General features: G+C 36.8%; 1 protein-coding gene across 2 annotated transcripts in view; it reads left to right on the forward strand.

Moving 5' to 3' along the window:
- The window catches only part of SYT14 (synaptotagmin 14), a 201,443-nt gene that overhangs the window by 2,743 nt on the left and 178,534 nt on the right, over window positions 1-20,166 (forward strand). For both annotated transcript variants that reach the window (XM_045982931.1, XM_045982932.1), the window contains exon 2: window positions 10,374-10,421. In XM_045982931.1, coding sequence (XP_045838887.1) covers window positions 10,374-10,421 — 48 coding nt within the window. The remainder of the gene's footprint in view (window positions 1-10,373; window positions 10,422-20,166) is intronic.

Below are 20,166 nucleotides of genomic sequence, written 5' to 3' on the forward strand. Positions count from 1 at the left end.
ACAAATCATTTGTATCTGTTAGGCATGTTTTCTTCAGCTGTAGCCCAACATTTTACCCCTTTAGTTTAGATTTTTAAGTAGTAAGGGTTACTTTTATTTCCTCCTCTATGTAAAACCCATATTTTACATAAAAATAATCGTTCATTTCCTCCTTTAATCAGACAGGTCACTGCTAATCAGGACTTCAGACAAATATAAGATGGTCGTGTTATCACATTGATCTAATGTAATTCCAGTTAGAGGTGAAGAAGTTCGCCCTATCTTAGGTTAAGATACAATTTTGAGAAAGCATTTTGGAATATTGACTAGTTTACAGAGCCTTATTGTTACCCTAGAGGTTCAGTGATAACCAGGTTGGGAATCATTGTTCTACCCAAGCCTGTCAAGACTTATAGTTGACATCCAGTGTATTAACTCTGTTAATGTTGGCCTCTGTCAATCAGACATTGTTAACCATTTCCTATTTTTTTTAATTTTCTCCTCCTCTCTTGATTACCTACTTTTTAGTCTTCTTTTCATCTACATTGCCTAATGTTCTTTGTGTTTCCATTCTTAACCCTGTTCTCATCCTCTTTACATACTGCTGTAATTGCACACGTTGAGTAATTTTATAATTGCTTGTTTGTAATTTGTCTTCCCTGTCAATTCCTGGAGAGTAATGTCTTATTTTTTTACTCCTTATATTTTGTGCAGTATCTAAATATAGTACATACCGAACAAACATTTTTTGAATTGTTATAATGGAATTCTCTACATTAGCTACATTGATTGCATCCATTCCCCAGGTATATTTGACCCAAAACCTGCCATTCAGTAACTTCTATCTATCTGCTCACCTCAGTTCTGCTTCCTGGAGCAATAAATTAAAAATGCAGTATTTTTTTTTAAAAGATTTCTTATCTTAGAGAGAGGGAAAGAGTGTGCGCACACATGGGGGGCGGTGGTCAGAGGGAGAGAGAAGATCTCAAGTGGAATCCCTGCCAAGACAGAGCCTGACTCAGGGGCTCAGTCCCACAACCCTGAGACCATGGCCTGAGCCAAAATCAAGAGTCAGACACTCAACCTACTGAGCCACTCTAGACCCCGAAATGTGTGCTATTAACACTTATAATGAGAACCAAGTGTTGTATGGAAGTGTTGAATCGCTGTGTTATATACCCAAAACTGATATTACACTGTATGTTAACAAACTGAAATTTAAATAAAAACTGGAAAAAAATAAAAGTGCATTATTAATAAAAGTACACAGAATTTTCGTAATTTTCAGACAGTAGCTAGATATCTTGCATGTTCCACAGCAATCCAAAATATTTAGTTTGGGACATTCAGAATGTCCCAAACTGAAGTTGTCACCCCAGCCACCAAATCCAGTTTCTGTACTCCCCACTCCATGCAGATTTACTGAGTGGTATTTTTAAATAACCAGGTATCTGAGCTAGAACTCTGGAAATCACTCCCCCTTCTAGATCAGTAAGTCCTGCCAAGTCTGCATCTCAATGATGCTTAGGGCTTCCACTTAAGTTTTTCCCCCTCTCATTAAGAGGCTTGTATTAGTTTTCTAAGCTAGTTTTGTTTTGTTAGCACTAGTTTTGGGTTCCTTCCAACCCATTTTCTGAATTCTTGGTAGTTTTCTTTGTAAAATGCAAAACTAGCATTTAAATCCTCAGGATAGAGATCTTTAATGATCTGCTCTGTGCTCGTCCTTGATTCAGTCCGCGTCTTTCTGACCCTTCCGTAAGAGCATCAGAACACTCTTTGCAAAACTTTCTTGCTGAAGTAAAAAGAATCTACCTTTATTGTTACTGTGCTGTATATTTGACCATCTAATCTCTCTGAGTAGTATTTTTTTTAAGTTGTAAGAGACTATATTAGAAGGAATTTGTGTGTGTAAATATATGTGTGTACGTATTTTTATTCATAAAGGCACTTTGTAGTTTACCACATACTTCCACATTTGTATTTTTTTAATCATCAGTACAATTCTGAGGTGCTCTTGAAGACTTGGGACTCTAAGATTTCCAAGGCAGAATTTGGACTTTTGAAATATTGAATTAAAAACCCAGTACAAACCTATCCCATTACGAGTGCTGAGGGAGAACATCACACTCCTTTCCTGCTTTCCCTGTTACTGTTGGAAAGAGATCATTGGGACGTAAGGGAGGATGATAGGATGAGAAAGGCCGGCCTGTCCACAGTCTGTGGCAGAGGGAGGCGATTTATTGAAACTTTTTTTTTTTTGAGGATTTACAGTTCATTTCAATCCATAACATCCCTAAAAAGGATGTTTTGACTTTCCCCAGGAATAAAATTTTTAACGCTTTGCAGAGATTTTGCACAAAGTTAGATAAGCAGTATATTTGTTCAGAGACCTCTCTGTAAGTACTTTGGAGGACTTTATCTATTTATGGGTCGTCTTCTAATTCACTAAACAAAATTAGTAAAAAGGAGGGAACAGTAGAGAAACATTTGAACTAAGAAACATTTCAGTTTTTGTTGTTTTAGGTAATTTTAGAATGGGACGATGCCTGCCATTGTAGAAAGCAAGAGAACCGCATGATGACTTATTTCTTTATTGAGTAATGCTGTTGGCATTATTGCTTTCTTTAAAGTGATTATAATGTTTGTCCATAGCATATGTGTAGTAGCGCAGTAGAGTGTCTTCCTGGATTTGATTTCCATTTAGCTGACTTCATTCTTTCCTCCCACTCCCCAATCCTGCCTCGTTTATACCTAACGTGAAAGGGCCCGTACAGGGAAAACCTCAGATCGAACAAACTGCTATCAGTAAAACATTCGAAACTTTTGAGTAAGGTAATTATATGCATATTTGGTATGTCTATGCAGTAAAATTTTAACTGAAACCTAACAATTTGGAACCCTTGATTTACCTTTTTTAAGGAGGAAATAGTGACAATACAGTAAACTGTCATCAGGAATTTATTTAAAAACAAACTTCTAGGATTCAAATGTGCATTCAGAACATTTTCTTTCACATTTTAGAGCTGTAGTAGAATTGATATTCACAGTAATATTCTGAATCATCAGGAGACAATATTTTAATGAAAAATTATCTTCAGTATTCTGAACTTACTAATGTAATAATGCATATTAATAGCTTTAACAAATTATCTGGTGCAGCAGTCAAAACAAAAGGTGTTCTCATTTAGCTAGAAAATTAAATTAAGTAGAATACCTTTTTATGAGCATATATTCAGAGTTTTAGGGTATTATCTTAACAAGCTTCTAAGCAGTCCACAACATAATTAACTCAAAAACCAAATTAAAAGTTGCTCAGAAGTAGGGAAATGGATTATGTTTATGAACAGTAAGTTTACTTTTGTAAGATAAAATTTGTACCTCTTGGAAAAAGTTGTTGAATAAATTCATAGGAATTTATATGGATCAAAAGCTAATACTGTATTTAGCACATGGTTTGCAGATTATAGAGAACTCTAAGATATTGTTATGAAAAGAGATATAATTGGTTATTCTGTGTGATGCCAGAGTGGTGGCAAGTATGTTTCTCAAAATTCAGTCTATTGTATAGGCATATTATACATAAAATGAGCTTGTAAGAGTAAGTACAGAAAGGACTTATTCAGATTAACTCTAGTTATTACACAGCAACAACTAAAAAGTAAAGGAATTCTAATTTGGAGGGTTAACTCCCAGGTGACTGGAGGCCTAAAAGATTTTTTTTTTTTTTTTTTTAAGAAAAATTCTCAAAAGGGGCACCTTGGTGACTCAGTCAGTTAAGTGTTGGCTTTTCAGCTCAGGTCATGTCCCAGAGTCCTGGGATCAAGCCCCGCATTGGGATTCCTGCTCAATAGGGAGTCTACTTCTCCCTCTCCTTCTGCTCCCCTGCTCATGCTCTCTCTCCCTCTCAAATACATTAAAAAAAAAAAAACTTGAAAAGGAAAAATTCAAAAAAGAGCACAAATTGAGGACTATAAGAAGATTGACTTTTATTTAGGAATATTTTCATAGGAGAGTGTTTGAAATTAACTGACAAGTAATACTGTAGAAGAGAAGAAAACATACACAATCTTTTCTGTCTCTAGGCTTAAGTCCAAGTTTTCTTTGAATTTCATGTTCTACTTGTGAGGAATGCAAAGGGAATTAACATTTTTTGGGTACTCGTCATGGGCCCGGCATCATCTATCCATCATCTTAGTCATGGAGAGCAGATGCATGGCGAAGCTGCTTCTCTTGACTGCAGCAGACATCTGTTTTGTTAAAGTATCTTTTCCATATCTCTTCCCTACCCATGTGGACTTGGTTTTAGCATTCCTCTCAACATTGCCTTCCACCCCCATTCCAGCAGCTACTTTTCTTTTTTTTTTTTAATTTTTATTTTTTTAAAATTTCTTTTCAGTGTTCCAGAATTCATTGTTTATGCACCACACCCAGTGCTCCATGCAGTACGTGCCCTCCTTAATACCCACTACCAGGCTCACCCACCCTCCCACCCTCTCCCCTCCAAAACCCTCAGTTTGTTTCTCAGAGTCCACAGTCTCTCATGGTTCATCTCCCGCTCCGATTTCCCCCAACTCACTTCTCTCCATCTCCCCATGTCCTCTGTGTTATTCCTTATGCTCCACAAGTAAGTGAAACCATATGATAATTGACTCTCTCTGCCTGACTTATTTCACTCAGCATAATCTCTTCCAGTCCTGTTCATGTTGATACAACATCCTTTCTGATGGAGGCATAATACTCCATAGTATATATGGACATATCTTCCTTATCAATTTGTCCATTGAAGGACATCTCAGCTCTTTTCCACAGTTTGGCAACTGTAGCCATTGCTGCTACGAACAGTGGGGTACAGATGACCCTTCTTTTCACTACATCTGTATCTTTGGGGTAAATACCCAGTAATGCAATTGCAGGGTCATAGGGTAGCTCTATTTTTAATTTCTTAAGGAATCTCCACAGTGTTTTCCAAATTGGTTGGCTACTTTTAATCCCCGGAACTGGTATACTAAAATGAAAGCTATTTTCCATCTGGGGTTACTATTATTACTACTCAAGTGAATTTAGTTACTTTTCTTTTTTCTTCTAAGTACAAGGTTCACAAAGAAAATACTAGGTGACACTGTCTTTAAAAATGAAGCTTGGCGGTGCCTGGGTGACTCAGTTGGTTAACCATCTGATTTCAGCTCAGGTTATGATCTCAAGGTCCTGCTCAGCAGGAAGTTTTCTTGTCCCTCTCCCTATATACGTCTGTACCCTTACCCCACCGATACACTTGCTCGCTCTCTCTCAAATAAGTAAATAAAATCCTAAAAAAAAAATTGAAGACTGGCTCAGTTCAGAAACCATGATCTTTCTGTAACATTTTGCTCTTAGAGATTATTCCAGGGCGTCTGGGTGGCTCAGTGGGTTAAAGCCTCTGCATTTGGCTCAAGTCATGATCCCAGAGTTCTGGGATCAATCCCCACATTGGGCTCCCTGCTGAGCTGGGAGACTCCTTCCCTTCCTCTCTCTCTTCCTACCTCTCTGCTTACCTTTGATCTTTGTCAAATAAATAAATAAAAATCTTTTTAAAAAATTGAGATTATTCCTTGAATAACTTAATTAGGGTCAAAACTGAAAGGTATCTAGAGATTAGTGACTGTGGTCTAAATGGATTAAATTGATTGTGGGAGGAGAGTTGGCAGCATTAATAGGAAACATTTACTATTTCATGCCTATTATAGCATAGATGTCTGCTTAAGAATTAACTGTAACAGAGTTATAAGTGACACAGTTTAATTCTTGACCACTTTAATGCATATGTTTCAGTGACATCTTTAGATAAGGTAGAATTTAAGGTTTTTTTTTTTTAAGATTTATTTACTTTTTTAGAGAGACAGAGTATGAGTTGGGGGGAGGGGAAGAGAGACTGGCAGGCAGACAAGACTGAGGGAAACAGATTCCTCACTGAGCTAGGAGCCTGAAGCAGAGCTTGATCCCACGGCCCTGAGATCATGACCTGAGCCGAAATCACGAGTTGGATGCTTAACCCACTGAGCCACCCACGTGCCCCAAATTTAAGGTATTTCTAAAGTAGCCTTGTGGTGTTTGAGAAGAAATTAATAGAGCCTGTAAATTGTAGTGACTTCATTTATTGGTCAGAATTTACATGGTAGAAAAAATAAAGTCAATTTTAAAAAGGACTCCTAGTAGAAAAAATGAAGTCAATTTTAAAAAGGACTCCTAGTTCCATTTTAAATAAACTAAGTCTTTAGGTTTAATTCCGTTTTTGTATACCTGGGTGTATTTTGACGGGACTGTAACATCACTGCACATTTCCTTCTGTAGGCATATGGAAAATTACATACATTATAAATCCCTACGACCATCCCCCCCAACCCCTGCTTAAAAAGAAAGTCCCATTTCCCAGGTACACTCTCAGTCATGTGCATCCATACACACATGTACACATTCATAACATGTCTGCGTGTGCCCACACACATTGATTTCTTCTTAAACTGTGTACTTAAGGCCAAGTGTAGAGGATTCTGCTGGTATACATTATGCTCCTACATGGGTTTGCCTGAGGGAAAAGATGGTAACTGTGACTAAGCTTGTCATTTTCTATTTCTCATTTCCATGTTACTGAGATGATTATTTCAAGAGCAAGTCTGGTATTATCTCTAAGAATAGTTTTGAGAAACTGACTTTTATTTAAATTACCTTAAAGGATTAGAAAACTATTTCATAATTTTTTTTCATAAAATAAAGAAAAGTCTATTTTTAAATTACTTTCTATAACAATCCTAGGGTCCTAATTATTTTTTCTGACAATAAACTAGTGACCCTGGGCAACTTAATGTTTAGTGCCTCAGTTTGTTTATTCTAATGAGCTAGACAACTTTATTTCCGACTTCTGATAGTTTTTCATATTCTGTTCTCTTATGGTCTCCCAAGTTTTCATTAGTGTTAATATGTTTGCAGTAAATCTGATGTGTGAAAAATTGTATTTATATAAGTGTTCATTTGAGGATGATTATTCATTTTAGTAGAAGACTTTGCTTTTTCTAAAGAGACTGACTAATTTATTACTTTAAATAATCATTCCCCCAAATTGGTTCAGCCGCTGTGGAAACCAGTATGGTAGTTTCTTAAAAAATTAAAAATAGAACCCCATAAGATGCAGCAATCCCCCAGCTGGGTACATAGCTAAAGGAAATGAAAAAAATATATTGAAGAGATATCTGTGCTTCCATGTTTATTGCAGTGTTATTCACAACAGCCGAGACACAGCCCAAGTGTCCGTCAGCGGAGGAATGGGTAGAAAGGTGGTATATGTATATACAATGGAATATTATTCAGCCCTAAAAAGATGGGAGTCCTGCCATTTGTGACAACATAGATGAACCTTGAGGGCATTATGCTAAGTGAAATAAGTCAGACATGAGTGCCAGTATATGGTATCACTTAAATGTGGAATCTAAAAAAAGCTGAACTTGTAAAAACAGAGAGTGGAATGGTGATTACCAGGGTCTGGGAGAGCTGGGGGAATTGGGAAGATGTTAAGGGTGAAAACTTGCAACGGGTAGATAAGTAAGTCCTGGCAAGCTAATGCACAGTACAGTGGTTATAGACAACGATACTATGTTGTAAACTTAGAAGTTGCTAAGAGACTGGATCTTAGTTGTGACTACCACACACAAGAAATGATAATTCTGTGATGCCGTAGAGGTGTTAGCTAAGGCTATGGTGGTAATCGTAACGAGATATATAAATAACAGATCAACGTGTATACCTTAAACTTACGCAGTGTTCTGTGTCAATTCTAACTCAATAAAAATGATCAGTAATCATTTTTCTATGCACTTGATTTGCATATTTGTTATATACTTATAGAAACTATCACAATGTGCACTTTAAATATCTTACAATTTTATAAGTTCAGCTATACCTCAATAAAGCTGAAATTTTAAAAAATAATCATTCCCCTGTGCATTATACTCTTAAAATCAGTAAGCCATTTTCTGAATTGCTACCATATCTAAGTCAGGATATGCCTACTTTGACTTGCCTTTTGCTTACAAATTTGACTCATTTGAAAACTTTTCAGACTTATTTTTAGAGATTTTAGAACAAGGCATGAAGTTTGTACAAAGTTCACTGTATCTCTGATTGAAAAAGTATTTAAGCCTTTTGACTCCCAAACATATTCATTAAAACCTATACATTTAACATAGAGGATGCATATTTTTTCCTTAACACTCTTAACTGGTCTCCGAAAGGATTGGGGACAAAAGGAATATTGATTTCAATGTCCAATAATAAAGTTTATTTAACCTTCTGTGTTTCTTTTGTACTTTTAAAAGGAAGGTTTTATTCCTAGGAAGAGTAGAGCTCAATCAATCTCTTTTTTTCTAGTTATGTGATTTTTGTGCGTACTTTGACAAATTTGACAATTATAAATTGACTCTATAAATTTAAAAATATAGTAATTCCTTGACTTAGCTTTTTATTTATGAAGTTCTTTCATTTGATATAGATAAATTGAATACTTTTAAAAATGGGAGTTAGCTTTCATGGTCATTTTGTAGTTTTGAGGAAAATCTTATATAATATTTTTATTGTTACTATTAATACTAAGCCTATAAAAAGCCAGGCACTTATATTTAAGATTAGTAGTGTATGCCAAGACCTAACCAATTTACATTAAATATGGGGAAAGTCCAGATTTAATTACAGGCTTTAAAAAGTACAGTCTTACTAACATGAATTAAGTACATGAGGCAAACTGCGTTATACTTCAAGTGTTATCTTCTGGAGAATAGGCCTTAATGACCATATAAGAAATATTTTTATGTGGCCTCTGAAAACATCAGTGATGGCATTAGTTTATGTTATAGTTATGTTATTGTTAATTATATGATTCTTCCAAATTTCTTGAAAATAGTTTCTTCTGTAATTCGGTAAATTTCCTCTTTCTGGTTTTTTATTAGGTTCTTAGTATTAAAGCTATGTGGTGTACAGTTGTAGCTCATTCTTGCCCTTCAGTAAGTGATCAGTGGTTGCCCATTGGTAATATTCCAGTCAGTAAGGTCTCAGTGCATTTACACGGATGTTTGCTGAATGATGGTTGTTTCATAATCATCGTTTTAGGTTAGGTATTTCTTCTTGCTAAGTCTCTCTTCCTGATAACCAGTGATTAGTTTGTTGTGTTGATAATAATCACAAACCTGGCATTGTTACAACCAAGTTGGAATACAGATCTAACCTACTTTAGTGATAGAAATACTGTTTTATAGTTTTTTAGCTTGCTTCTCAGATGACCTACTTTTTTTAGTGGATATCATGGCTTTTACCTCTCATGTTACTTCTGTAAGCTATCTCTATTTTTATAAGTGTTATAAGATATACACTTAACTGTTCATAACTGTTCATAATCTGTAATGAGCTAAGATTAAATTATTTAATATTTCTATTATGCAAAGTTTAAACATAATTCATAGCATAATTATAAGGTCATGCATATATAGAACACTACAGAGTTTCATTTAGTTTGCATTCATATAAAACAGTGGCATTATGTTTCAGAGTAAAGGAAATGCCTATTTCTATAGAGACTAATATTATTTTTATTTACTTTTTTTATTACTTTTATAATAGAGTAATTTTTGTCATTGTGGTTAAATTTGTTTTTATCATCCTATTTATAAAATATCTTTTTACAGATTTATAAGAGTGGATATTCTTTTTTTCTTTTTAAAAGATTTTATAATTTGACAGAGAAAAAGACATTGAGAGAGGGAGCAAAAGCAGGGAGTGTGGAAGAGGGAGAAGCAGGGTTCCCACTAAACAGAGAGCCCAGTGAGGGGCTCAATCCCAGGACCCTGGAATCATGACTCGAGCCAAAGGCAAATGCTTAACAACTGAGCCACCCAGGCGCCCCAAGAGTGGGTATTCTTTAGCTACCCAGGGAAAAGATTACATTTCATTTTATACCATATGAATATATATGTGATAAAATATAAATAGGGCCTTTACAGGGTTGACATTTCCACAGTAACTTACCTGTATATCTTTCACCTCAGATACAAAAGCGGCTTCTCTAGTACAGTGGTTCCTTCTAGATGATGTGAAGAGGTCCTTAGGAAATGGTGATATGATATCTGCTCTTGAGAAGATTGCCATTAAAATAACAGGCTTGGCTTGGATGAAGTCTTTATTCCGAGACCTTATAAGGTCTTAGTTTATGGGTTCAAGGAAATTCTGGACAGCAAGTTATCATATAGTTGAGTTTAAGGAAGATAAGGAAACTCTTTTTCCTGAGGTCATTGGTAAAAGCTAATTTAAAACAGTTCTTTATAATAGACAAACTCACATTGTTTTCTCTTTTTAACTTCTAACAAATTTTTTTAAAGGTGGAGAAAGAACCTGTGGAGTACATGAACTTATCTGTATTCGAAAAGGTAAGTCAATGCTCTGCATGGATATTTAGATACAAAACGAAAACTTCACAGCGTATGTTAAATTTAGTAAGATGGCAGGTAATTTGCACTTAGAATAAAATGTAATAAGTACTAATATTTCTTATTTGTAATATAGACTTAAGTATCCATAAAGTATGTATTGTTTGTTATGTGGTTATTGAGAGTTGTTATTTATATTTAGTTTTGTTGGGCTGATAAAGCCTGGTTTCTAGCATATTGGTTATTAGACATGGTGAAGAGGCACGGAATGGAGGTTTGATTTTTGTTCCCTTTCAGAATCTGGAATCTGAGTTATGCTGATCTCCCATTGACTTCTGTTCTATTACTGTACCCCATAAGAGAGATGTGAGGAGTTGGTTGAAATTCAGATCGGGACCATGTCCAAGGACCACAGCATCCTTTGACACCAACAACTGTCTATGCTTCCTTAGAAGGAGCCACCTGGCAAGCGGGTGGTTCAACAAGGTGGCCCCAGGAAAGGTAATTCAGTTATTAGGTGGGAGGCAAGGAATCACATCTTCTCTAGATTTGCAAGAAGCAGGAGAAACTCGGGAGTCCCCACATTCACGAGTAAGAGAAATCGGTGAAATGGTGTGAAGAAAGGAAAAGATACATCTAGGGAGGTCAGGGGAGGAAATCTTCATGAATTTAGTACTCTTCTCTTTTTAAACTTGGGAGACTTTGTTTTTCTTGCATCTCTCTTGAAAACTGACTTGGCCCTCCTGAGTCTGGCCAGCGAGCAGCAATTCTGTCCCCACTATTTCACCCTAAGGAGGTTTGAGGCAGCGTCCGTATTTGTGACACCTGATTGGTGTGCCAGGGAAATGTCAGCATATATTCAGTAAGTCTTCAGCAGGTCTGAAAAGCCTCAGCTGCTTTAGAGTTGAAAAAATTTCTAATCCTTCTAAGGTGAATTTGTGTGACCATTATTAACATGGTCATACTACAGTTTTTGTGTCACTATGTGTGACTGCTGTGCATTTAAAAACACCCTGCCTCCTTGATTAAAGTGTTGTTTATATACCTTTCCTCTGGCAACGTAGAGGAGAAAATTGAGGTCCATTTCCCAAAATCTCAAATTTTTGATTATGATTTTCATGGTATAATCATTGTCAATTCATACTTCTTATCTAATATGGGGGGGACAGATGTATACATTGTTTTCTTCCTTGATGTAAACATTTTTACAACTTCTATAATATATTAATCTGGAATTACTAAAAATGTTTTAAATAATTTTACAGTTATTAGTTTTTCCCACCAAAACTTTTTAAAACACAGAATTTATTTGGTGGGATAGAATATTTATAGAGTATAGAAAAATAGAAAATTTATTTGGTGGGATAGACACTGCACAAATCACTTGGAATCTAAAGTTGTGAAAGCTGTGGTTAGGTGAATGAGAAGACAAGAGCAGAGACTGCTAGAATGGAAGACAGTAAATGTGCAGAGGCTCTTTTGTGGCTACGATGAAGACATAAAGCTACAGCAGAGAAAATAGTATAGACAGGGATCAGTGATGATCTGAACACATCTTTTTAGTATGGGTCTTGTTGTTCTGTATTGCTCTCTTAATTCCAGTCCAGGTAGTTCACAGATAATGCCTTGCCCAGATTTCTGTTAGCCCAGCTTTTTCACTTTCTGCTTTTCTATAGAATTTTAAATGTGTGATTAAAATTTTAAAAAATGATCATACTATAGCCATCTCGTGGAAAATTTCTGAATCTTTGTGTGTGCCCTCAGCATTTAGTTCAGTGTCCTCTTCAATATTCCATAAGTATTTAAATATTCCAAAATTAATGCTCAAAGCTAAAGCTTTTGCGTGTTAAGCTGGACTTTGATAGACGAGAGCATTTGAAGGTTATATGAAGCCAAATAATTGTAATTAGTATCAGGAATTCTGGTAAAATGGCATCTCTGATGATATATCCGGCTTCTTTTTACCTGTTTGGCTGCTCCTTCTCTTTCTCCTTTCCTGCTTCTCTCTTCTGTCAGAACTCGAATACTGGAGTGTATCAGAGTTTGGTGCTGGACTTGCTTCACTTTTCCATCTTTCCCCTGTTTGCTTTTATTCAGTTCTCTCCTAAATGCCACACAAATTTGTAAATCCAGCTCTGAGCTGTCCTCGAGCTCCCTGTTCTTCTCTCCTGTGTTTACTTGATCTTTTTATCTGGATGTCTGCCACAAACAACAACTTGGCATGTCTAAAATGCAAGTCTTGGGGCGCCTGGGTGGCTCAGTGGGTTAAAGCCTCTGCCTTCGGCTCAGGTCATGATCCCAGGGTCCTGGGATCGAGCCCCGCATTGGGCTCTCTGCTCAGCAGGGAGCCTGCTTCCTCCTCTCTCTCTGCCTACTTGTAATTTCTGTCTTTCAAATAAATGGATAAAATCTTTAAAAAAATAAAAAATAAAAAATAAAATGCAAGTCTTGGTTTTCTCACCCGAGCCTGTACCTTCCTCAGTCTTCCCCGTCTCCGCTAATAAAAAGCCTGGTCTATCCAGTTGCTCAAGTCCGACCTTAAGAATAATTGTTATTTCACTCCTTCTGTCTTTCCATTTGATATGTTAACCGGTTCTGCCACTTATACCTTCGCAATAGATTTTGAAGCCGTCCTCTTTTTTTCATCCTGCTGTTATCCTTGTAGCCTGCATTCCTGTCTTCTCTTGCCTGCACAACTCTAATAACTTTCTAACTAGTTTCCCTACTTCCACAGTTCTCTCCTTTAGTATGTACCAGTGAGCCTTTTTTTAAATCCAGTGGTCTTTTTAAATATAAATCAGGTTTACATGCATTAAATGTATATCAGATTTTAAATATATGTCCGCTCCTGTGGATTCCCATTATACCTGGAATAAAATCAAAAAGCCTTACCCTGGTCTACAAAGCCTTACATTGTAGCATCAACTTCAAGTCCAAAACATCATCTAAATATCATCAACTCCTCATCTAAAATCATTTATATCAGGTGTGGGTGAAACTCTGGGTATGATCCATCATGGGTCAAAATTCCTTTCCTCTCTGTAGACCTGTGAAATGAGGAAACAAATTACCTGCTCTCCAAATACAGTGATGGAGGAGGCATGGGATAACAGAGACATTTCCACCCCAAAAGAGAGGAAATGAAAGGAAGAAAGGAGTCACTGGTACTTAGCAATTTTAAAACTTGAAACTGGGAAAAAGCTCTAGGTTTCAAGGTCTGGGAATCACATTGTCTAGCTCTTGACTCTGAGGTCTAAAACTTCAACCCTCTGGGTTTAAGACTCTACCCTTGGAGTCATCTTTCCTTTTTCATGAAAGGTAGTGTGTTTTGCACCAGTTTTCTGCCTCTAGGATTTGGTGGTCCATCTTGTATTTCGTCTTCTTGTATTTCTTGTATTTCGTCTTCTCGACCCTTTCAGTTCCAGCTGGCAGGGTTTATATATAATGTTCTCAGAAACCCCATGAGTCTTTTCTGTATGTCATCAGGATTCATTCCGGTAGACAAGGTGCTCCTCCACAGGTCTTTCCTGGGTTATTCCATCCCTTTCTTGGGCTTTTGCTCAGAGGAGGATGGGAGAGACCCAAGAGTAGTAGGTTTAATCCCTTCAGAGAACCCTCTGTGTCACTGAGTTGTGTTCAGCTTGAGACACTGACAAAAGGTTATCTAGCTATACCTTTGGCTCCAGAGCCTGCTTTCTTGACGTTGAATCCCTAATTTTAGCATAATTCACAATCTGGATAGGCTGAGGGTTTTCCAAATCATGAAGTCTTCCTGCCTTTTTACTTAAAAGTTTTTCCCTTGATTTATCTGTTTCCTCCTAAGGCTTACTGAAAACAGCATGAGTAAACCCAGCCACCCTTTCAGCATGTTGCTTGGAAATCTCCTTAGCTAAATATCCAAGTTCACTGTAATTTCCATAGAACTATAGGACACGGTTTAGCCAGGCCTCCTGCCACTGGGTCACAAGGATCTCCTTTCTCCAGTTTCCAGTTACCTGCTCTTCCTTTCTTTCTGACTTCTCACGAGCAGCACCTTTAAGTTTATGTTTCCACAGTGATCCCTTTGCCTGTTTAGGTCTTCTAGATCTAAGACCTGTATAAGGTTTTTTCCCTACCATGTGCCTCATTTTTTTCCCTCAGTCCTGACTAGCAGAATCATTAATACCTATGTTTCTCCTAAAAGGCAATACATATTTCTCAAGGCACTTTAGGCTTCTGTCATGCTCCCCAGAATTCTTCAGATTTCTCCCCAGTACCTAATCGCAAAGCCACTTCCTACGTTAGTATCTGTTACAGCAACTCCCCACTTTCAGTTACTAAACTCTGTATTCGTTTACTACGGCGGTGGTAACAAATGAGCACAGCTTTGCTGGCTTAAAACAACGCAAGCTTATTCTCTTATAGTTCTGGAGACCAGAAGTCCAAAATCAGTTTCACTGGATTTAAGGTCAAGCTTTTCTTGGGGATGTTGGAGGGGAGGCTCTGCTTCCTTATCTTTTCCATCTATAGGCCACCTGTGTTCTGTGGCTTGTGGTGCTTTCCTCCCATCTTCAAAGCCTGTCACTCCACCAACTCTGCTTCTGATGTTCCGTTTTTTCTCCTACTCATTCTGACTGCCTCCCTCCCTCTTCTAAGAACTCTGAGGATTACATCAGGCCTACTAGTAGGATAATCCACTGTAATCTTGCCATCTCAAGATCCTTAACACAACAAAATATGCAAAATCCCTTTTGCCATTTCGGGTGATACATACTGGCTCTGGGGATTGGGACATTGATGTCTTTGAGAGGCCATTACTCAGCCTGACACTTACATGGTTTGAGCCCTGCCCACTTCATGCTTTTTGTTTTATGCATACTGTCTTTTACTCACTATGCCTCAGTCACACTGGTTTTATTTTAAATGTCCAGGCTTGTTTCTGGCTAAAGATTTTATTACAGGCTATTTTCTCTGCCAGTAATACTCTCCCGTAGCAGCTCTTGGAATGACTGATTCCTCTAATCCTTTAGGACTCATTCCAAGTGTTACTTTCTCAATCACACATTTCCTACTGACCATAGCTAAAGTAGCTCCTTCTATTCTTTAATCTTAATGCTATCATCCTATCCATTTAGTAATGTCTATCTTAATTGGCACTTATCACTTATATAGTTAATTACTGTTTTGCAGAAGAACTCTATGCCCCTCCATCAAATATAAGCTCTAATTGGGTTGGAACTTTGAAGGATTTGTTTACTGCTATATTGCCAGTGCTGAGAATTACATAGGACATATGGTAGATATTTAATAAGTGTTTGAATTAATGAATGAGTGATTGAATTGGATTTAGCTGAATTGATCTTGAATAATTGTATTCGCTGTTTACCACTTAGGAGGCATTTATAGTACTTTCTTTATGCAAATACAATTCTAAATGTAATGATGGTGAAGATTTTTTTCAGTAATGATTTAAACTAGATAATATAAAATTTTCTGCACTAAAACACCTAACAACACTGGAGAAAATATTAGCACATATACCTTTCAATGTATTTTTAAGCCCAGAGAAAAGTTAGGGAACCCTCAGAGTTAAAAAAAATATGGAGGCTCATCAGGGAAGGACAAATCCAAACCATGTTGAGATACCATCCCACCCCCACTAGGATGGCTAAAATAAAAGGGACAATAACCAGTGTTGATGAAGATGTGGAGAAACTGGAACCTCACACACTACTGGTGGGGTCATAAAGTGCTGCAGCCACTTTGCAAAACAGCTTGCCATTTCCTCAGCAAGTGAAACATAGAGTTACCATATGACCCAGAAGTTTTATTCCTAGGTATACAACCAAGAAAATTGAAAACTTGTGTTCACACAAAAGCCTGTATTGTAATAATCATAGCATTATTATTCATAATAACCAAAGTGGAGAAAACCTAAATGCCCATGAAGTGATGGCTGAATAAACAAAATGTGGTCTATCCACACAATGGAGTACTAACCAGCAATAAAAAGGCATGAGTTATTGATACAAGATACAACATGGAGAAACTGTGAAAACGTTGCCCTTAGTGAAAGAAGGAAGACCTATAAGGCCACATAGTGTATGGTTCTATTTATATGAAATGTCCAGAACCAGCAAATCTGTAGATTAGTGGTTTTCAGGAGTTGGGGGAAAGAAGGAATGGAGAGTGACTGCTGATAGGTACAGAGTTTCTTTTTGGGATGATGAAAATGCTCTGAAATGAGACAGTGGTAATGGTCACACATCTCTGTGAATATACTAAAAACCACTGAATTACACTGAATTACACTTTAAAGGATGGAATTTTTGGTGAATCAAATAAAGCTGGGTTTTGTTTTGTTTTTGTGTTTTTTTGTTTTTTTTTTTAAAAACCAGGAAGTGAAAACTAGAGCTGTAGATTCACAGCCATAGACTTCTCATATGATGGCCAGTATTCTAACATAAGGTAGATACTGTGTGACTTATTAATCTACCCTTAGAAGGAGACACATGGTATCACTTCTGCTCTGCTGTATTGGCACAAGCACTTGCAAGCCTGCTTAGGTTCAAAAGGAGGAGGTTCTTAATGGGTGTGGTACAAAGAATTTGTAACCATTAAAAAAAAAGTCAGTATCCTATATGCTTATGTTAGAAGAGAATGAAATTTAGGAGACAGGCATTCAGGCTAAGAAGTTAGAACTATCTTCTCATAAGCTCAGAGTAAGTAGAAAAAAGGAAAGCCTGAAGATAACAAAAAATTAATCAAATGGAAGCAAAGATACAATAAAGTTAAACAGAACCAAAATGCCATTCCTTTGCAAAGGCTTATGAAATAGTTAGATCTCTAGGATCACTAATTAAAAACATAATACAGAGGCCACAAGTAAATAATGTTAGCCTTATAAAAGGGGTATAATTGCACTTATAAGTGAGCTTTCAAAAATCCTAAAAGCTTTAATGACTTCTTATTATTTTTTTTGCTTTAATGACTTCTTGATAGTAAATTTGAAGTTGTAGATGAAATGGACAATTTCAAAGAAAAATAGAATTTAAACTGATAGCAAATTTTAATTAATTACTTAATTAATCGTAAGTGGGTTTTTTTTTAATTTATTTTTTCAGCGTAACAGTATTCATTGTTTTTGTACAACACCCAGTGCTCCATGCAAAATGTGCCCTCCCTATTACCCACCACCTGTTCCCCCAACCTCCCACCCCTGACCCTTCAAAACCCTCAGGTTGTTTTTCAGAGTCCATAGTCTCTTATGGTTCGCCTCCCCCTCCATTTTTTTTTTTTTATAAACATATAATGTATTTTTATCCCCAGGGGTACAGGTCTGTGAATCGCCAGGTTTACACACTTCACAGCTCTCACGATAGCACATACCCTCCCCAATGTCCACAACCCTCTCCCCCTCTCCCAGCCCCACCTCCCCCCAGCAACCGAGGTTCCTCAAAATGTTGAAAATAGAACTACCCTATGACCCAGCAATTGCACTACTGGGTATTTACCCTAAAGATACAAACATAGTGATCCGAAGGGGCACGTGTACCCGAATGTTTATAGCAGCAATGTCTACAATAGCCAAACTATGGAAAGAATCTAGATGTCCATCAACAGATGAATGGATAAAGAAGATGTGGTATATATACACAATGGAATACTATGCAGCCATCAAAAGAAATGAAATCTTGCCATTTGCGACGACATGGATGGAACTAGAGGGTATCATGCTTAGTGAAATAAGTCAATCGGGTTTTTTTTTTTTTTTAGGCAACTTGTCAGTCAGTCTTCAAAGAAAAAATGACCCAACCTTATGAAAACTGTTCCAGAGACTAAAATAAATGGAACATTATCCCAAATTACTTCATGAGACTGGAATTTAACCTTGATAGTAATCCAGAGTAATACAGTCAGAGAGGGAAATATATGCTGATCTAATTTAGAAACATGGATATAAGAATTAGCAAAACAAATCCTGCAGTGGTTTGAGGAAAACATACAAACATATGACAAACTGAATCATTACAAGAACGTTGCACTGGAGTCTATTCAAAAGGTTTACTATGTTGGGCGCCTGGGTGGCTCAGTGGGTTAAGCCTCTGCCTTTGGCTCAGGTCATGATCTCAGGGTCCTGGGATCGAGTCCCGCATCGGGCTCTCTGCTCAGCATGAAGCCTGCTTCCCTCTCTCTCTCTCTACCTGCCTCTCTGTCTACTTGTGATCTCTCTCTCTGTCAAATAAATAAATAAAAAAGAAAATCTTTAAAAAAAAAAAAAAGGTTTACTATGTTGATTATGTGAGCATCTCAGCAGAAGCATTTGATAAAATTTATCACTCATTTATATAATAGCTTTTAAAAAAAACGTTTTATTTGTTTATTTTTTTAAAGATTTTGTGTATTTACTTATTTGAGAGAGGGAGAAAGTGAGAGAGAGCATGAAGAGGGGAGAAGGTCAGAGGGAGAAGCAGACTCCCTGTGGAGCTAGGAGCCCAATGCAGGACTCGATCCCAGGACTCTGGGATCATGACCTGAGCTGAAGGCAGTCGCTTAACCAACTGAGCCACCCAGGCACCCTATAATAATAGCTCTTACGCTAAGAATATAAAGAAACTTATTTAACATAAAAAGGGTATCTGTCAAAAATAAGTAAGAAACTACTTAATGGTGAAATATTAGAAGCATGAATGTTGCTATTCAGTGTCATATTGGACAGTTTAGCCAGTAGTAAGCCAGGACAGAGAAACAGAAAGTATCAATTCAAAAAGAAATGGATAATGCTAATATTGTTTATAGGTGATGTTGATTATTTACATAGAAAATCCAAGAGACTTTATAAACAAATTAATAGAACAAGAGAGTTCAGTAAATTTGATTAATGCAAGATCACTATATAGAAATAAGGTACATTTTTATATGTAATAGGCAACAAACAATTAGAAAATGCAATAAAAATCTCTTTTAGAGTATTATGATATCCATAATATACCCAGGAACAAATTGAACAAAAGATGTGTATGACTTTTATGGAGAAAATGAAAAAGCTTTATATACAGACATAAAAGAAAACATGTAAATGAAGAGATAAATAATTTTTATGAGTAGAGATATGCAGTATGTCTAAATCAGCAGTACTCCCCCAAATTCATCTATAAATTTAATAGAATTCTAATCTAAATCCCAGCAAGAATTTTCAGGGAATGTGCAAGTTATTTCTTAAATGTATGTGGCAGAGCAAACAGCAAAGAATCAGTAAGATAGCTTTTAAGTAAGGGAACGTAGTAGGGGGGTGGGTATGTATTAATTAAAATATTCATTTAGTTGCTTTATCAGAGATTAAGTGACTGAACAAGAAAGGTTTATTTCTCTCTTTTTTTTTTTTTTTTTTTTTTTTTTTTTTTTTTTTTTTTTTTTTTATTTGACAGAGAGAGATCACAAGTAGACAGAGAGGCAGGCAGAGAGAGAGGGAAGCAGGCTCGCTGCTGAGCAGAGAGCCCGATGCGGGACTCGATCCCAGGACCCTGAGATCATGACCTGAGCCGAAGGCAGCGGCTTAACCCACTGAGCCACCCAGGCGCCCCAGGTTTATTTCTCTCTTAACGTAGAAGTCTAAGCTGATAGGCAGGATGGAGTTTGCTGATTCCACTTAATGAGTTTCTTCTGTCTTGCTCTGATATGCCTAGAATGTTGTCGTCCTTGGCATGTTTGAAGTTACCACGTCCACATTCCAGCTGCCAGAAAGGGAAAGGGAGAAAGCAGCTCT

Source organism: Meles meles, chromosome 17 (genome assembly GCF_922984935.1).
Source record: "Meles meles chromosome 17, mMelMel3.1 paternal haplotype, whole genome shotgun sequence".
NCBI lineage: Eukaryota > Metazoa > Chordata > Mammalia > Carnivora > Mustelidae > Meles > Meles meles.